The sequence below is a fragment of the Apteryx mantelli genome, chromosome 5, assembly GCF_036417845.1.
Source record: "Apteryx mantelli isolate bAptMan1 chromosome 5, bAptMan1.hap1, whole genome shotgun sequence".
NCBI classification, from domain to species: domain Eukaryota; kingdom Metazoa; phylum Chordata; class Aves; order Apterygiformes; family Apterygidae; genus Apteryx; species Apteryx mantelli.
In genome coordinates this window covers 76,916,225-76,931,592 of record NC_089982.1, presented here as the reverse complement: position 1 = coordinate 76,931,592, position 15,368 = coordinate 76,916,225, and the positions used below count along the sequence as shown (strand labels likewise).

The 15,368-nt window shown below is 34.8% G+C and overlaps 1 protein-coding gene across 1 annotated transcript in view; it reads left to right on the top strand.

Moving 5' to 3' along the window:
* Positions 1-15,368, top strand: part of RGS12 (regulator of G protein signaling 12) — an 85,668-nt gene that overhangs the window by 66,807 nt on the left and 3,493 nt on the right. Inside the window, exons 13-16 of the mRNA XM_013960057.1 lie at positions 919-1,015; positions 2,601-2,680; positions 3,183-3,336; positions 6,029-6,646. Coding sequence (XP_013815511.1) covers positions 919-1,015; positions 2,601-2,680; positions 3,183-3,336; positions 6,029-6,646 — 949 coding nt within the window. The remainder of the gene's footprint in view (positions 1-918; positions 1,016-2,600; positions 2,681-3,182; positions 3,337-6,028; positions 6,647-15,368) is intronic.

The window sequence follows — 15,368 nt, the reverse complement described above, 5'->3', positions numbered from 1 at the left end:
TCAATCTGTAATATTTATTGTCTGGAGAAGAGCATATGATAGTACTAAAATTTTCTTATCTTTATAATTAGGCATTCAAATGTGTATATATGACTATGTGCTGAGATGAAAATGCATAATAGTCATAATCATTTTGCTTAAGAGTAGCTACCCTAAGGCTTTATTCTGCATCTGTTTTATCTTCTCATTCACAATAAATCCCCCATCCTAAATAATGCAGCCTGAACATAAATTCTTCCAGGGCCCAACATTTCCATCTTTTAGCCAGAAAGAGTTGCTTGAGATTAGTTAAAGCTATTGTTCCGTTATCCCAAGAATCATGAAAGTTGCATCAAGTCCCTTTGCAGACGATTTCTGTGAAAGCAGCCTGACTCAACTTGTTCACTACTACTTTCCTAGCATTTTTTCTCCTGAAATATCAGGTAATGGGAAGTTGCTTCTGTGATATTTCTAGGATGTGTACTGTCTTGGCTGCACCAACCCACATTTTTCAAATGCCTGAAAAACATGTTGGTATGAGATAATTTCATTTAATGAATTAGAAAATTAACAAATCGGTGTATGGACACTTTAGAATACAGAATAATCTCAAACTTCCTCTGAAGAGAGTGATTTGCTAAACATATGCAATAATAGTCTTAGACTATTTGTGCATGCTTGCAAACTGATTTCACCTCCTTCTATCTTCTTTTCCCCTGAATACCATTCTTCTCACATGAATGGGTTATATTCATTGCAATCAAGGCAATTTTACACACTCTTGGAATAAACATTTTTGGAAAGGTAGAAGAAGGATTCATTGGTGCTACACTATGTAAAAACACTTTGCTAATTTTCTGTTAAAAAGTGTCAGACTGCATAAAGTTGCTCTGAAAACAGCTCTTTCTCTATTATATACAAACTGTGATCCGACTTTAGAATGGTGAGCAGGAACCACTTGATCTTGGTGTCCCTATATCTAATCTGGATGGTCAGCGGGTTGTTCTAGATGAAAAAGAGCCAACAAAGGGTAGAGGTAAGTTGGCAAAAAAGCTTTTATTTATGATATCAAACCAGTTTCATGAAGCCTGAATTTGATTAATTTCTTCTATGGGTGCAAAAGTGAGGTAAATGGGGGTTAGGATTGGGTATGTCACATCTAGCATATATATTTTAAATAAAATGGAGTACAGTTTCTAAAGATTAAAGTTTAAATTCATCTATCAATACCAAATACTTTACTGTTGTTTTAAGAAATTTTGTGCATATTATACTAATATAATAACTTGATATTATAAAAACTAGTAACTTGAATATTCTACTTGCATTGAAGCTTAGATGCATACGCAGATCTAGAGACATAGTGCCTAGTGATAATAATGAGAATAAAATGCCAAATAACTTCTGTGAATTTGGCAGTTAATTCATTAAAGACATTCTGCATGCATAGGACAGATGCAGTTTGGGCAGCAACTATATACACACTACTGGGATAAACCCCTTCCTTAACATGAGAAAGTAGCAGAGCCCACATCTCCAGTTTGTAAGCTATGATTTCTGTAAATAATACCAAAAAGGATATAATTTGTGATTTCTCTGGACAAAAGCATTTGTAAAATAGAAGTTGAACTAAACTCAATTCATTTCAGATCAACTTCTGAACAGCTAGAAGACAATCTTTTGTCACAATTAACATGTGCTAGATTAATGTAAGCAGCCTTGGGAGTAAAGGTTCAATTTCATTAGGAGCTATTTTTATAGATACAGAACACTTAGTTTTAAAAATGAAATTAGATTTGGTTAAATTAAATTGACTTAGAGCAGAGATCCTCTTTGAGCAAAGGAGAATTATTGAGGAGAATCAGATTTGTCATTTTTCCAGGAAGCAGAACCAATTGTCATTTCGAAAAGAGATTATCAATCTAAATATGCTCAAAGATAATTAGTTTAAGGATTACAAGTGAAATTGTAATCATATGTGCTCCCAGCTGTTATAAAAGCCAAAATCATAGAGGATCATTCTAATGCTGGGCTGATTCTGCAGCAGCATATCAGTGAAAAAGGGGCAGGATTATGTGTTCGAGGCTTAGGTCAGTATATTTGTTGTAGGCAGATGTAAATTGAAGGAGCCATTTAGCTGCTTACCAGTAGACAAGGAGGATATGGCAATGTCCAGGAAACAATTGATGCACAAAACAGAAGAGATTCAGTGTGACCTTTCAGTGGCCTTTTCTGATGAAAAGAAATTATTATTTTTTTCATTTAAGCTGGGTATTCTAAATTTGAGAATTACAAAATGTGTTATTAGCTGAGCTTTTAAAAGTTATTTGACCTAAATCAACAGAAAATTTAGAAGAATTTAAGTGGAGCTACAAAATCTTTAAAATTTATAAGCATTTCCAGTATTAGGAAAATTTGAAGATGAGTGGGAGATTCTGGTAGCTTTCGGTTGAAAAGTGTTGGAAATGTCAACTGTGATCACTGTTTATTTTCCAGATACACCTTTGGGAAATTTTGTAGCAAAAAAATAAATAAATCTGTTTTGTGTTTCATTGTCACTTAAATATTAATTATTTGGAAAATTACAGATTTATAGTTATAGAAGGTATATTTATGTTCAGTGTTTACAGATAAACAAAAAGGTGCATCAGTAAAACAGAGTGCAACTGTAACTACTTCTTCAAGAAATCAAGTATCTACTGTAAGTCTTCTGCAATGATTTTTGTCCCTTAGATCATCTTTTATTTTCTACTGGAATCCTATACTAAAAGCTGCATTCATCCATGATTTTGAATCTGTCAGATTATGTAACTAGATTGAGTATAGTTAGAATTCATCCATTATTTTTCCACTGTCATCAGCCTTTATCTGTGGGAATTTTGTCTTCATGATGAATCGGACAGCTCTTTCACTGTTTTATATTTGTTATTTCTTGTCTCATTGGTTTATCTTTATTAAAAATGTTTGAATTACTCTGAAATTCAAGGGCCTTTCTGTAAGGTGAATTTTTCAGAGTAAGTATTATATTTGTATATGCATTTTCGGGGAGTATTGTGGCAAAATTTTTTAGCAATAATAAGCTTAAACTATTTGCTGTGGTGTTGTTGGAGAAATGGTTTTCAGAATAACTTCTATTGACTTAGATTATGTACAAATGATAGAGCCTAAATGTAAGTAGTACCTTAACTTTCCTTCTAATACAGGGAGAGGGAAGAACTCTAGGAAAGTCTAATTCTATCAAAATGAAAGGCGAAAATGGAAAAAATGCTAGGGATGTCCGGCTGTCAAAGAGAGAAGACTCTATTGCAAAGATTGGGAAAAAAAAATGTCAGAAAATTAATTTGGATGAAGCAGAGGGTATGTGAACTTTTTAGTTTATGTAATAATGTAAATATTCTAGAAAAAATGGTAATTCTATTTCTGTGTAGGAAAAGATACCATCTATCTAATACTGCATTGTGAAAATCATAGTCATGATCCTTATATTTTTGTTTGCTATTATGTTTGAACTGTAAAGGTTTTAAAGCTGAAGGTGAAATTTTAAGAACACCTAAAAGCTAGACACTAGAATTTGTTAAGCACCTAAAGATATACGGAGGTGCCTAGGGGCATTTTCAGGTGCGAAAGTTACCTGACTCCTGGTGAAATCTAAAGGAACTAGTTACTTAATTACATTTGAATATCCTATTCGATACCCTTTGCAGTTTTACAAGCCAGGTAAAAACTTGCCTTTCTGTTCACCTTTCAAAAGCCCCTTATGTGGGTGAGATTCTGTAGCTCACCGAAAGGCATCCTGAACAGTCGGCTAGGCCCTAACTGACTCAGGTGAGAGTTTTTGAAAAACTTAGCTAAAGTGTATGATAGCCAGGTTAGTACAATCTGATGACTGTGGAGGAGATGCGATAGGCAGGAGTGAGATTGGTTTACATTCAGTAATTGATCTGAAAAGGTGCTTAGAAGCAGAGATAGGCAAAGGCTTTATTGGTAAGCTTTTCTGTTCGGAGTCATACTTTTACCTCCAGTTACATCTTTTTAGTTTTGGTGATATCACTGGAAATGAACTTGAATGAATTTGTTTCCTCACAGAAAGTATATCCATGGGAGAAGGAGGAATACTAACTGTGTAACTGTAGAAATCTTGACACACTACCCTCTGCCCGAGAGGATTAACTGAAGCAATTGCCTGTCTTGCCAGCTTCCCCATTTTGCCCAACAGAAAACACAAAGGGCATATTTTACCCACAGATTTAAATGTTCCCCTGATGTCACCAAATATGCATATCCAAAGTCTAGTTATGCATGGTTATACAGCATATTAATTTTTATCTATGAATAAGTGTCTACTGCCTGAATGAGAAAAATGCTATAATTAAAACCTTTATTGCAAAATAGATGTTTGTTAACATGTAAGTGTTATTACAAAATATTAGTGTATTTTAAATTATTTTTTCTGTTGCTTGCTCTTTTGTTAACTTGTTTTCTATATTTTAATATTTTCATTTTTCTTCCTAGGGCTGAGTAAATCATTAACATAATTTGAAAACTTCAGAATGCGAGGCTTTCACATTTTATTTTGAATTTTGTGAAATTTGTCCAAGTTTGGAAAATACTTATCAAATGTTGTAGATTGTTTTTTAATGAAAAACCTGTTCTATGAAGTTTGAAATTTCAGAAAGGAACATTTTTGTATGACACATTTCAGAATGTTGCATGTTTTAATATGCATCCTGCCATTTTGCAAAACTTTGGCAATAAGAAGCATTTTGAAGCTTCCATCTTGGCACATTCAGATTTTATGGCATTTGACAAAGCATGTTAAAAAATCATTTTCACAAATATGTTGCAGAACCTGCCAAATATGGTTAGAGGGTTATAAATAAGGTCATACAATACAAGTGTAAGTGTATGACTTTATATTATGCTAAGTTAAAATTGATGCTAATATCCAGTGCTTTTTTTTGTAATGGCTTTTGCTTCAAACAGTGTTTATAAGCTGGATTGAAAGTATTGATTTTGATTCATCTGTTGGAGATGACCTTTTAAACACCTTTAATATTGCATAGTCTCAGTGCTCCTTTCTTGAAAAATGAGGACATGCAGAGACCCTATATTATGAGTTACATATTTTTTTATATTTAGATGATTGGTACCAAAGAATTAGCTTATTTTTCCAATGCTTCTTTTTTGAGGAGTGGTATAATTCTTGGCTTATGACTGAAAAGTTTCTTGTTGCCAAGTTTTGAGGCTTTCTCCACAGAGTGATGAATTATTAAAAGTATTATTTATATATATAGAAACATATTAAACTATTGCACATCGCTAAGGACATGATCAGAAAATCGCTTCTAATTGTGTTAAAAACTTCATAAAAAAGCCCTGCCCCATCACTCTTAGTAATGGCTCCTTTGATGGTTATTGACTATTTATGTGCTATTGATTCACTGCAGAGCAAAGTAAAATGGGGTTACTTAAATCATCATCTGATCATGCCCTGTGATGATAAAATCCTGGATTAAAACTACACTATGAATTGAATTTAAAACTGTGATAAAATATTAGTAAACTGAGAGAAATTCAGTATAACAAGGAAGTCTTCAACATTCTGAATCTATGAACTTTCAGATGTCATGGCTATTTTTGAGTTAAGATGGGTAAAACCCATCCAGAATATAAAGAAGTGCACGCGTTGTCAGTGTGAGACCAGAGCCTTGTTTTGTATAAAGAATTAAAAAAGCCTGTGTGTGTAAAGATTTATTAAATGCATAAAATAGGAAATAAAAATAGAAGATTTGTTCAAGGCTCAGTGAATTGCAGCTGTTCTAAACTGCAAAACTCCTCTTACAATAGCAATCCTGATGGTCTTAATTATAGTGATGCTAGTGAACATTGCTGCAATTGAAAAAGTTCCTAATTAACATGGGATCTTATTTCAAGGCAGCATTGAAAGAATTGAAGATCTTCATGGAAAATAAATGTGCTGAAAATTTACGTTTTAATGGCATTGCACTTTCTGACAAAAACTTGTCAATTTTGGGTTTTTCCCCAATAGAATTTTTTGAACTCATATCCAAAGCTCAAAGTAACAGAGCAGATGACCAACGTGGACTGCTAAGGAAAGAAGACCTTATTCTGCCTGACTTTCTTCGTTTACCACCCACTGGACCAGAACCATCCTCATCTACTCCAGCAGGCCCTAGAGGCCTCAACAAGAGAGTTTCAAAAAATGATGGCAAGGATGGATGTACATCACCAAGTGGAAAACTGGAGTCTGTACAAAACTATAATGAAAATTCAGTTAAGAAAATGGGTTACTCGGAAAATAAACATAAATCTGCTTTGACAGCAGTCAACAGTCAGAAGACTTACAGTGTTCCTTTTAGTACCACATTGTCTCCAATTCCACATGCACAGGAAAACAGTACAACAATATGGAAAAGGCAATCAAGAGAATTACAAGCTGAAGGCATACAGATGGTAGATGATGAGAATGTGGCAGACTTGACTCTTGTGGCTGAAGGAGATATTAGTAGCCCTAACAGCACTTTGCTGCCACCGCCGCCGCCAACACCACCGTCAGACATCAGTAAGCTCACAGAAGCCAACTATCCACCCCCAACTCCTTTTGCAGGTAATCAGGAAAAATCTGGATATGAAAGATCCAATTCAGGTATTTCTAGATTTTAATAGTCTTTCCTTTCATGTAAAACTACTTTTCTCTGGCACTGTTAATCAGTATTTGGCACCCATTAAAACAAGAAAGAAAACTCTCTTTGCACCTTAATTTTTTTATAAAAAAAGATTTTCATTGCCTTAGTCTATGTTAACAGTAATATTTCTGGTTGCCTTTAAAAATGTACTTTTAGTTGGATTTGGCATGTGGCCAAAAATGGACACGTGCAGACAAACCTTTAAAATACATCCATATGTTGTAATTATCTTATTCTTTCCCAGGGAGTACAGAACAGGATATCAGCATTTTGAGCTGCACAACACTGGTGCATTCCAGATTTTCCGATCCATTTGTCATAATGAGATACATGATTAGGGCCTGGAAGTTTAAGTGCTTTAGCAGGAACACTAATTATGTGTTGAAAATTGCAGTACTGTTTATGATTAAAATTTGAAATGGCTAAGCCTTAATTTTAAAAAATATTTCTCTAATAAATTAGATATTTGTGACTAAAAATAAAAATGCTAGTTTTTTTAATCCATACTTTGCTACCCAGAGTAATAGGTTGCATTTATCACACCTTTGCCCAGAATATTCACATGTGAAATAGCTTTTTCTATTAGATCATTTTAAAGAAAATACGTGAATTTGTTCAGGATGCAAGTTTCGCGGTCTAGCAATATCACAGAGCAATATTAGCCCAAGAGTGAAGTGTGGAATTTCTTTATAAACACGGACTATAATAATAATTGCCATTACCAGAAACAAGAGTTTGAAGATGATGGGTGTTGTGACATTGACATTTTACAGTCATTGTACTGTACATTTTAATGTAAAATATAAGAAGAGGTATCTATGTGCTACATTTATTTTTGATGTTTCACACACATGGTGCCATAATTTGTATGATCACATTTCTTTGTGATGTGGGAATATACATTTTAATTATTTATCTTTTTACACAGAGTATTTGATACTGTTCTTTATCTGTATGGTTGATGATTTGTAAATACTTCTTTGATTGTTGGATGCTTATAAATGGCAATGCAAATTATTTCATCCTCTTGGTATTTTAAAAACAAATTCCTTTATTAGTAGTATTTGAGCAATGTTCTATAAACGCTACCACTTTAATTTCTGAAACTGAATATGGAACAGACTTGTAACCAGTGCCTACAAATACGAAACCACAAAATGTACTTCAGACCTATTGATGTGTGTATGCATAGATTTGTGTTGGTGTCCTTCTGATAATGTGACAAGTGTACAACATAGATATCAATTTGCATTTTTTTCAGTGAGAACTGTTAAAAAAACCATTTGCACTTAAAAAACTTCATGAATTTACAATATTTTAATGCATGCCATACGTTTCTGTGTAACCACTGAACTGTAGCTTTCCCTTTTCTCACTTTCTACTTTTTACTTTGTAGAAATCTTTGTGTAGTTTTCACATGTATTTTGTATCTTTGTTCTCTCAGGAGTAATAAATTCTAGACCTAGTTATGCAAACTGGTTTTAAGCTTTGATTTTCTTCATTATTAAAAAAATATTAAAACAAAAAACTCTCTCACTCCTGGATCAAGAATTCTGATTAAAATTGTTTTCTAATAACAAACAGATTAACAGGTATGAACTAGCAATTACTGTGAGGCAAAGATGACAAATTAATATTTGTTAATAATTTAAATATCAAAGGGCAAATGCTGTCTTGAGATGCTGATAGGTCACATGTGAAATTCATCGCATTGACATGTGCACCAGAAGGCAGATAAGACAGGAGATTTCTTTTAAATGAGTCATAACAGGAACTCCTGAAGGGAGAGTCTTTTCTGTCTTTGGGGTCTTGGGCTAAACTTTATATTCATTACTCTTCTTCTTATTTTAAACTAAAGTAATTTTCCCCTGGTCTTTAAAAAATGAGCTGGTGATCTCAGTTCCTTTGGTGTGGAGTAACCAATATAACAACCTCTTTATCTGGCAGTCTTGCCTAAGAAATGAAGGGTTGGTGGGGCGCTGGAGATGGAACTACTCTTTTTGTTCTTAGACGTGGTCCTCCGTAATGATATGGTGAAACCTAATAAAATAAAACTATAGAAAAGCTTGTGGCACTGTCATCTAGGCCTTGCCGTGGTCTGAGGACTGCAAATGTCATTTTTCCAAAAGTCACGGCATTCCCACACAGCTGTGAGCCTCCATGAAAGAAAGTGAAGCAGTTTAAGTCCCTGTTGAAGTTCCCATTTTAAAGTCATTCAAACTGTTTCACAACAGATAACTAATATCCTACATATTGAATTATTTTAGAATTTTTTTTACAGATTTTAATTTCATGTACTCCAAGTACTGGTGATTGTGTTTTATTTTTCTGCCATAGTCACCTGTGAGAGACCTTTAAGTAATCAAATGAAACTATTCTGCAAAACTAAAATCTTAGTTTCTCTTGGTTTTGTGACAAACCAGATTTTATCTTTTTTGCAGGAATTTTTTTTTTTTAAAGTATGTAAAACACCTTCCTTCATTGCTACAATCTTGTTACATAGACTAACTATTTTACACTGTTTTCACAGTATATTATTTTATAGGAACTACATTCTACAAAAAAGCCCACTGTTTTTAATTTGGTTTTATGTGAACAAGTGGGCTGAAACAAAACTTTCCTATTTTCATGATTTCATGGAGTTTGCATGTAAAGCCTGTTCAGTAATGCATAGTAATTATAACAAGGAATGCTGGATACCATCTCCAGTCAATAATCAATTTTTAAAAAACTAAATTATTAATAATGATTTCTTTTTTAAGTGCTTTAATGGTTCTCCAGTCATAATCTCCTATCAATGGAAAATGCATTTTATTTAATTGGTTTATTAAATTAAAATGTAGGGGAAACAACAGAAGTTAATGACTGTGTAAATTGAAGTGATCTGTGACCTTGTTTAGAAATTGATATATAGGCAAATGCCACGTCTGCTTGTGCTACCTGTTGGGTTTCTGTATGTTGGGAGAAGGGCAGGGGTGACCAGCGCTTGCAGCCAGCGGGGCCGTGCCGGGGCCGGGTGCGCAGACCTCCTGCAGGGGCCGGATCGCCGAGGCGCAGGGTGATTTAGCAAAGCCAGGCCAATTCCCGTGGGTGTTTCCCGGTAAGGGGCAACTCTTGAGGCGTTTTCATCTGAGGTTCTAGAAAGCAAAGCGTGAATAATGGAAAATAGCATAACTGACATATCAAGTTTGCACTGCTCAGAGCTTTTGAGAACAATTTTTCAAACACTTACAGGTCTTAATCTTCTTGAGTATGTGAAGTAAAACAAATATGTTTATACTGTCCTGATAGTTAGCTATAAAGAGTATATTATTAAATAAGCTTATAATATAAGAATCTTTGTTTCTAACTGTGCTACTCATCAAGAGAAAATTTCTTTATTTTTGAGTGAGCCTACTATTTCTGGCAAACATCCCATTTTGAAAATCAGGGATTTCCGGAATCAGAAGGCTAATCCTGAATTGTGCTTGCTTCATATCTCTACATATACTGCTCTTAGTACCTGTCTGTGGCAGAAATAACTAATTAGTATGTGGAACAATTGGCTTGAAGTGAAGCACTGATTTTTGAAAGTGTTGAATTATTAATTTTTAACTATTGGCTTTAATCTTTTTAAACTGCATGGTATAATCTCGGTACTGTGGATGCTGCCCTCCATAGTCATAAGTTTCTCCCAGGTGGTTAGGTGTCTGCGTTATCCAGGTGAAGAACATCTGTCAGTGGGAGAGGCAGGTTTTCAAACCCATGGTCCCTTCTCAAGCTGCAAATATTGGGACAGAGGCCTTGAACTGGACTGTTTATTCTGTGATTTTCCACTGTGGCCAGTGATTTTTTCACTGTGGTTGTTGAATCTGCTACGAAGTAGGCAGGCATTTAGTCTGGGTTAGCAACTGGTCTTTTTCAGGAGGAATCTTTTCATGCTTAGGTAGGATAATTTGCAGTAATCAGGACTGAAGGTACACAGACTACAGATTTGATTCCATCAGTTTGTTCTTCCCTCTTTTATTACAAAAAAATCCAATTTATGCATTTAGGATGAGAAATATACTTAAGATGAAATTACAGTCAATCGAATTATTGCCTACCAGGTAGGAAGGGACTCTTTTGCTTTGAGCAGATGTGTAGACATTTTGGATGCAGCAATCCACTGCAATAAAAACTTTATTCAAAACTCCCTTTTATAGGTACATAATATTGTTGGTTAAGATAAAAGAGTCAGCTAGGAAAAATAAAAATGTCGAACTCTCTGGAACTGCGTTTAAGTAATATGGCTATGAAAGGTAAAGAACGAATTTAGACTATATAAAGGGTTACTTTTTTTTTCTGAAGATATCACTTTTTTCTGACAATAGCAATATTTCTGAAGGTACGTTTCTGTAGTAGATGGGCAGCATTATCCTCAAAATAAACTTGCTTCCTTTCGTATTGGAAAGTACTCTTTCGGATCCTGGATAGTTAGTCCCCATGTTAGGATTTTCTCGTTGAAAGATTAGTTGTGCAGAAATCAAATGCAGGGTGGACTCAGAGCCTGGGGCTGGCAGTTGCTCTCAATGACATAAAAAATTCCCAACTGCTGTATTTTATTATTCACAGAGAGGTTGCAGTACACTGTAGCGAAGGGATAAACATCTGATCCTGTCAGCCATATTTCTGTGACTTTCGCTTTTTGGCTACTAAACTTTTCAGTTTTAAGGGTAATGAATTCCAAGTGTAGTAAAGTTTGTGATAGGTAAAGAGACTAAATAATATTGTAAATATAACTTCAAAAAAGAATGCAAAATAAAGCCTTACTTTTGTAATAAATTCTATAATTTTATATATTTAATATTTTTCATAGTCTGTTATTCATGTAGCGTATTTTAGAGAAAATCCAGAGGTGTTTCCTATATAAATTAAGCACAAGAATGAAAACCTAAATGAAAGAAAAATTTAAGAAGAGAAAGGGATTATGATTAAAAGATGTAAAAGTAATGTAAATCACTATTTTTAACAAAGGCTGTTGTCCTGAAGGTAATTCTATTCTTTCTGGCTACATGCCACTGTATTGGAGATAACTGGATTCTGTACCAATACAAAGAGGTGCTCCTGGGGGGCCGATAACACTCGGGCCAGAATGTGTTCATCCTTTCGTCAGCGACTCGTGATTACCTGGGAGGATTGCATGTAGTGCATGACTGAGATGGTGATAAATAAAGGAGAAGGAGGGATTTATGCTAAGAATAACAGCTGGGAAGTGAGGAAGGCCTTGAGGATAATTATTGGAGGTGTAAGCTCACTTGAATCAAACTGCGAGATACACGTTGTAGAGAGAACTAACAAGCGTATCACGGACTGGATGCGATGCTAGAAAAATTACTACCCCTCTTCTTTGCACCAAATGCACACAGGCCAAAACCAGGTCTATTCAAAAGCATTACTTACATTTGAAAAGGACTTAATAATTATTAGCCCAAATCTAACTGGTAGCCCAGCTAAACCACATTTTAGAGTTTTTTAATTAAAAAAAAATAATGGCAGATTAAATTTAAACTGATTTAAGTAATTCAATCCATTAATAAGTTTCCCAACATATTACTCTCAGCAATAATTAAACCTAGTGTTACTAACTACAGAAAAAAAAAAAAAGAGAGGAATGTTAACAATAAATCTGGAAGATCAAGCTGAGGACTGGATACTTGCAGACTACTGCAGGTGTGTTTCTCCATGTCTATTATTTGGAAAATACTCAGTTGAAATTTATTTCAATTTTAGTGGTAGAGAAACAGAAAGTTTAAGGAAATTACCCAAAGTTACTGGGGAACATACATCTCTGTCTGGATCAGCACTCAGAATTTTTTATCTTACTCGTTCTTGGGCTGTTCCTGACTTCTCAACGACAGTGTGCGCAGTTGCCTACTGCAGCTCTTGTCACCGTGCAAGGAAGAAGTCGCTGCCGCTAACGAACAGTTTGCACTGTTTCCTTTTTTCAATTATAGGCTTCACTTGTGAGCAGTTCTAGTCGCGCAAGCTCCCTCTTTAGGTAACATTCAGAACGTCTTTCCAAATAATGTTTTTGTGCTTTGTTCTTCTTTATATGAGAGCAACGAAAGAATTCCTACCCACCTGGGTTTCTAAACTTACCACTACAAAGGTATTCCAGAACTTCCCGGGACAAAAGTGGATAGGGTAGCAAAGCTGACTATTGCTTCTTGGTAGAATAATCCATTTCCGAGCTTGATGCACTCACTGTTACAGAGTCTAATTTGAAGGCACCGAGCATATGGTTCCGTTGGTATTTAATCATACAAGTGAAATACAGCATATAATGTCAATTTTCCTTTGAAAAGATTAAGCTTAGCTGTAGCTAGGAGTTCTTTTATTAAATCCTTTACGTCCTCAGCATTGTATCAGTTAGAGGTAGAAGGAAGGATATATTTGAAAAGTATTTAACATGCAGAGTGATAAATCTTAAATGTAAAGTATCCTTTTCCCTTCCAAAGTGTGAGTCACTTTATAAATGTAAAAAGCACTTAACAACCAGTGTGACCAGTGCGTACTGTTTCACAACAGTTTAGGACAGGAAGTGAGAAGTATCTTTCCCAGAGTGAAAGTACCAGATTTTTTGTATCTTAGGGGATAGAGTTAGTGATCCTGAAATTTTTCCAGGACATCACAGTGAACACCCACAGCAGAGGTGACCTCAGCAAAGCTCCTTTTTCAACTCCCATGTAAATAAATGCCCTCTCACCCAGCACGTTACCATCTTAACCCAGGTCCGTTGTATTGATTCAGAGACAGCAACAGGATCTGCCCAAACTCCAGCACTGAAGAACACACGTCTATGATGTTGGACTGCTTAATTTTGGTGGTGCTAAATGCCGGTAAATTGTTCCTGGCAATTTAGGTGATTTCACATGAGTTGTAGATGAGCATTAGGAAACACTTCAAGCAGATTCTTACCTGATGTAAATCAGCACAAAAACATTAACCTGCAGCTCATTCTATTTAACTGAAAATCTGATTCTCTCTCTCTAACCTTTGCTGAATGCATGGTATAGCAATCAGCAGAGTATCCTTATTATCTTCCAATAAAACGCAGAGCCATGCATGTAATAAATGCTTTTGATGAGAATAATAGAATTTTAGCAAAACTAGAATACTATGTGAAATGATGAATCCATATGGAACAGGTGTCTATGTGGAAATGGCAGACGTTGGCAGAATTATGGAATAGAATTTAACCTTATGTCATATATGAAATCCACTCATTATGGACTTTCAAATACGCATAACTCCTCTCAGTGAAACTTAATAAACATCTGCTTATTTTTATAATAAAAATTAGAAATATGGTATGAATGGAAGTAGAACACGTATTAATCACTTAGAAGTAAAGCTGCTGAATTTTAAATCTGATCTAAATTATGCTTTAAGAAGTGAATCATAACTATAAAATTTTACACATTGAAAAGAAATGGATCTATTAATTATGGCATAGAAATAATATCACCACTTGCATTGCATCCATTGCAAGATGTTGTGGGTGGACCTACAAACCCAAGACATTTCCATTAGAGTTATGGTTATTTGACCCTATCATCTGCATGGATAGTTAATTCCTTTTCTGAAATTTCTGGGTCGTTTTTGTTTTTGTTTTTTTTTTTGGTGATCTCTGCCCAGAATTTGGTCAAATGCTCCCATGGTCTTAAACTACTTGGAGGTAAAGGTAGATATCTTGCTTAGACCTTACTTAAAGCTTGATTTTATACAGTAGAAAAAAAATTCTCTGGGTGCCCTTTGTCTTCCTATGTAAAAACACCTTTCCACAATCAGAATTTTAAAATGAGAAAGCTTACACAAGTAAGTCTCCTTATCACACAAGTAATATACAAAATCTAGGTATCAGAAAAAGACAAATGTTGGTAAAGGAAAGCAGGAGATCACCCAAAATATTGCCTGATCATTACCTTTTAAAAAATACAGACCTGTACATATAGCCTTCTAAGTGTTCATTTAGCTGCAAGTGTGTAAAACAGCAGTTCTCCAGATTAAAGACTGAAGAAGACACGTATCATCTAATCTTTAAACCAGCTGGAACATATTAACAGGATCAGATGTACAAGGAAATTCCCCTAGAGCTCTATGCAGTGCTTAGCAGGCGAGTTGAAGATTACCTATAGACATGATTATGTTATTCCAGTCTGTTTGGAAATTATTCTGTGCAACTACTGCTGTAAGAACAGGCTTTCTTGCCCTTTGGAAGTTAGAAACTTGGACATATTAGATTCAGGAAAATGTAATATCATTCCTGACATGTTTTGTGCAAGGCAAAGCAATCTGCAGAGAAATCCAGGGACTTTTTCATCCCTTTAGTACAAGAAAAAGAAATGAAGAGAAATTTTATCTGTGGAAGCTCTCTACACTTTAAATAGTACCATGCATAGCTAAATCTGCTCAGATCTTTGTTATTTAACAAGCAAATATGGAAAGGAGACCAGTGCAGACTTCTTGTAGGCATCATTTAGGCCTCCGTTACAAGACTGCACTGAGTACATGCAGATCTTGAGTCTATTTTAAAACTGAAGGGATACACTTTTGTACAAGCTGCTTGTAGGAATCTCTTACAGTCTTCATACTTCCTTTGTAAATGCTTTGGCTTGAAAAACAAGAAAAAGCAGCATGTTAAATTACTTTTTCAGTGAC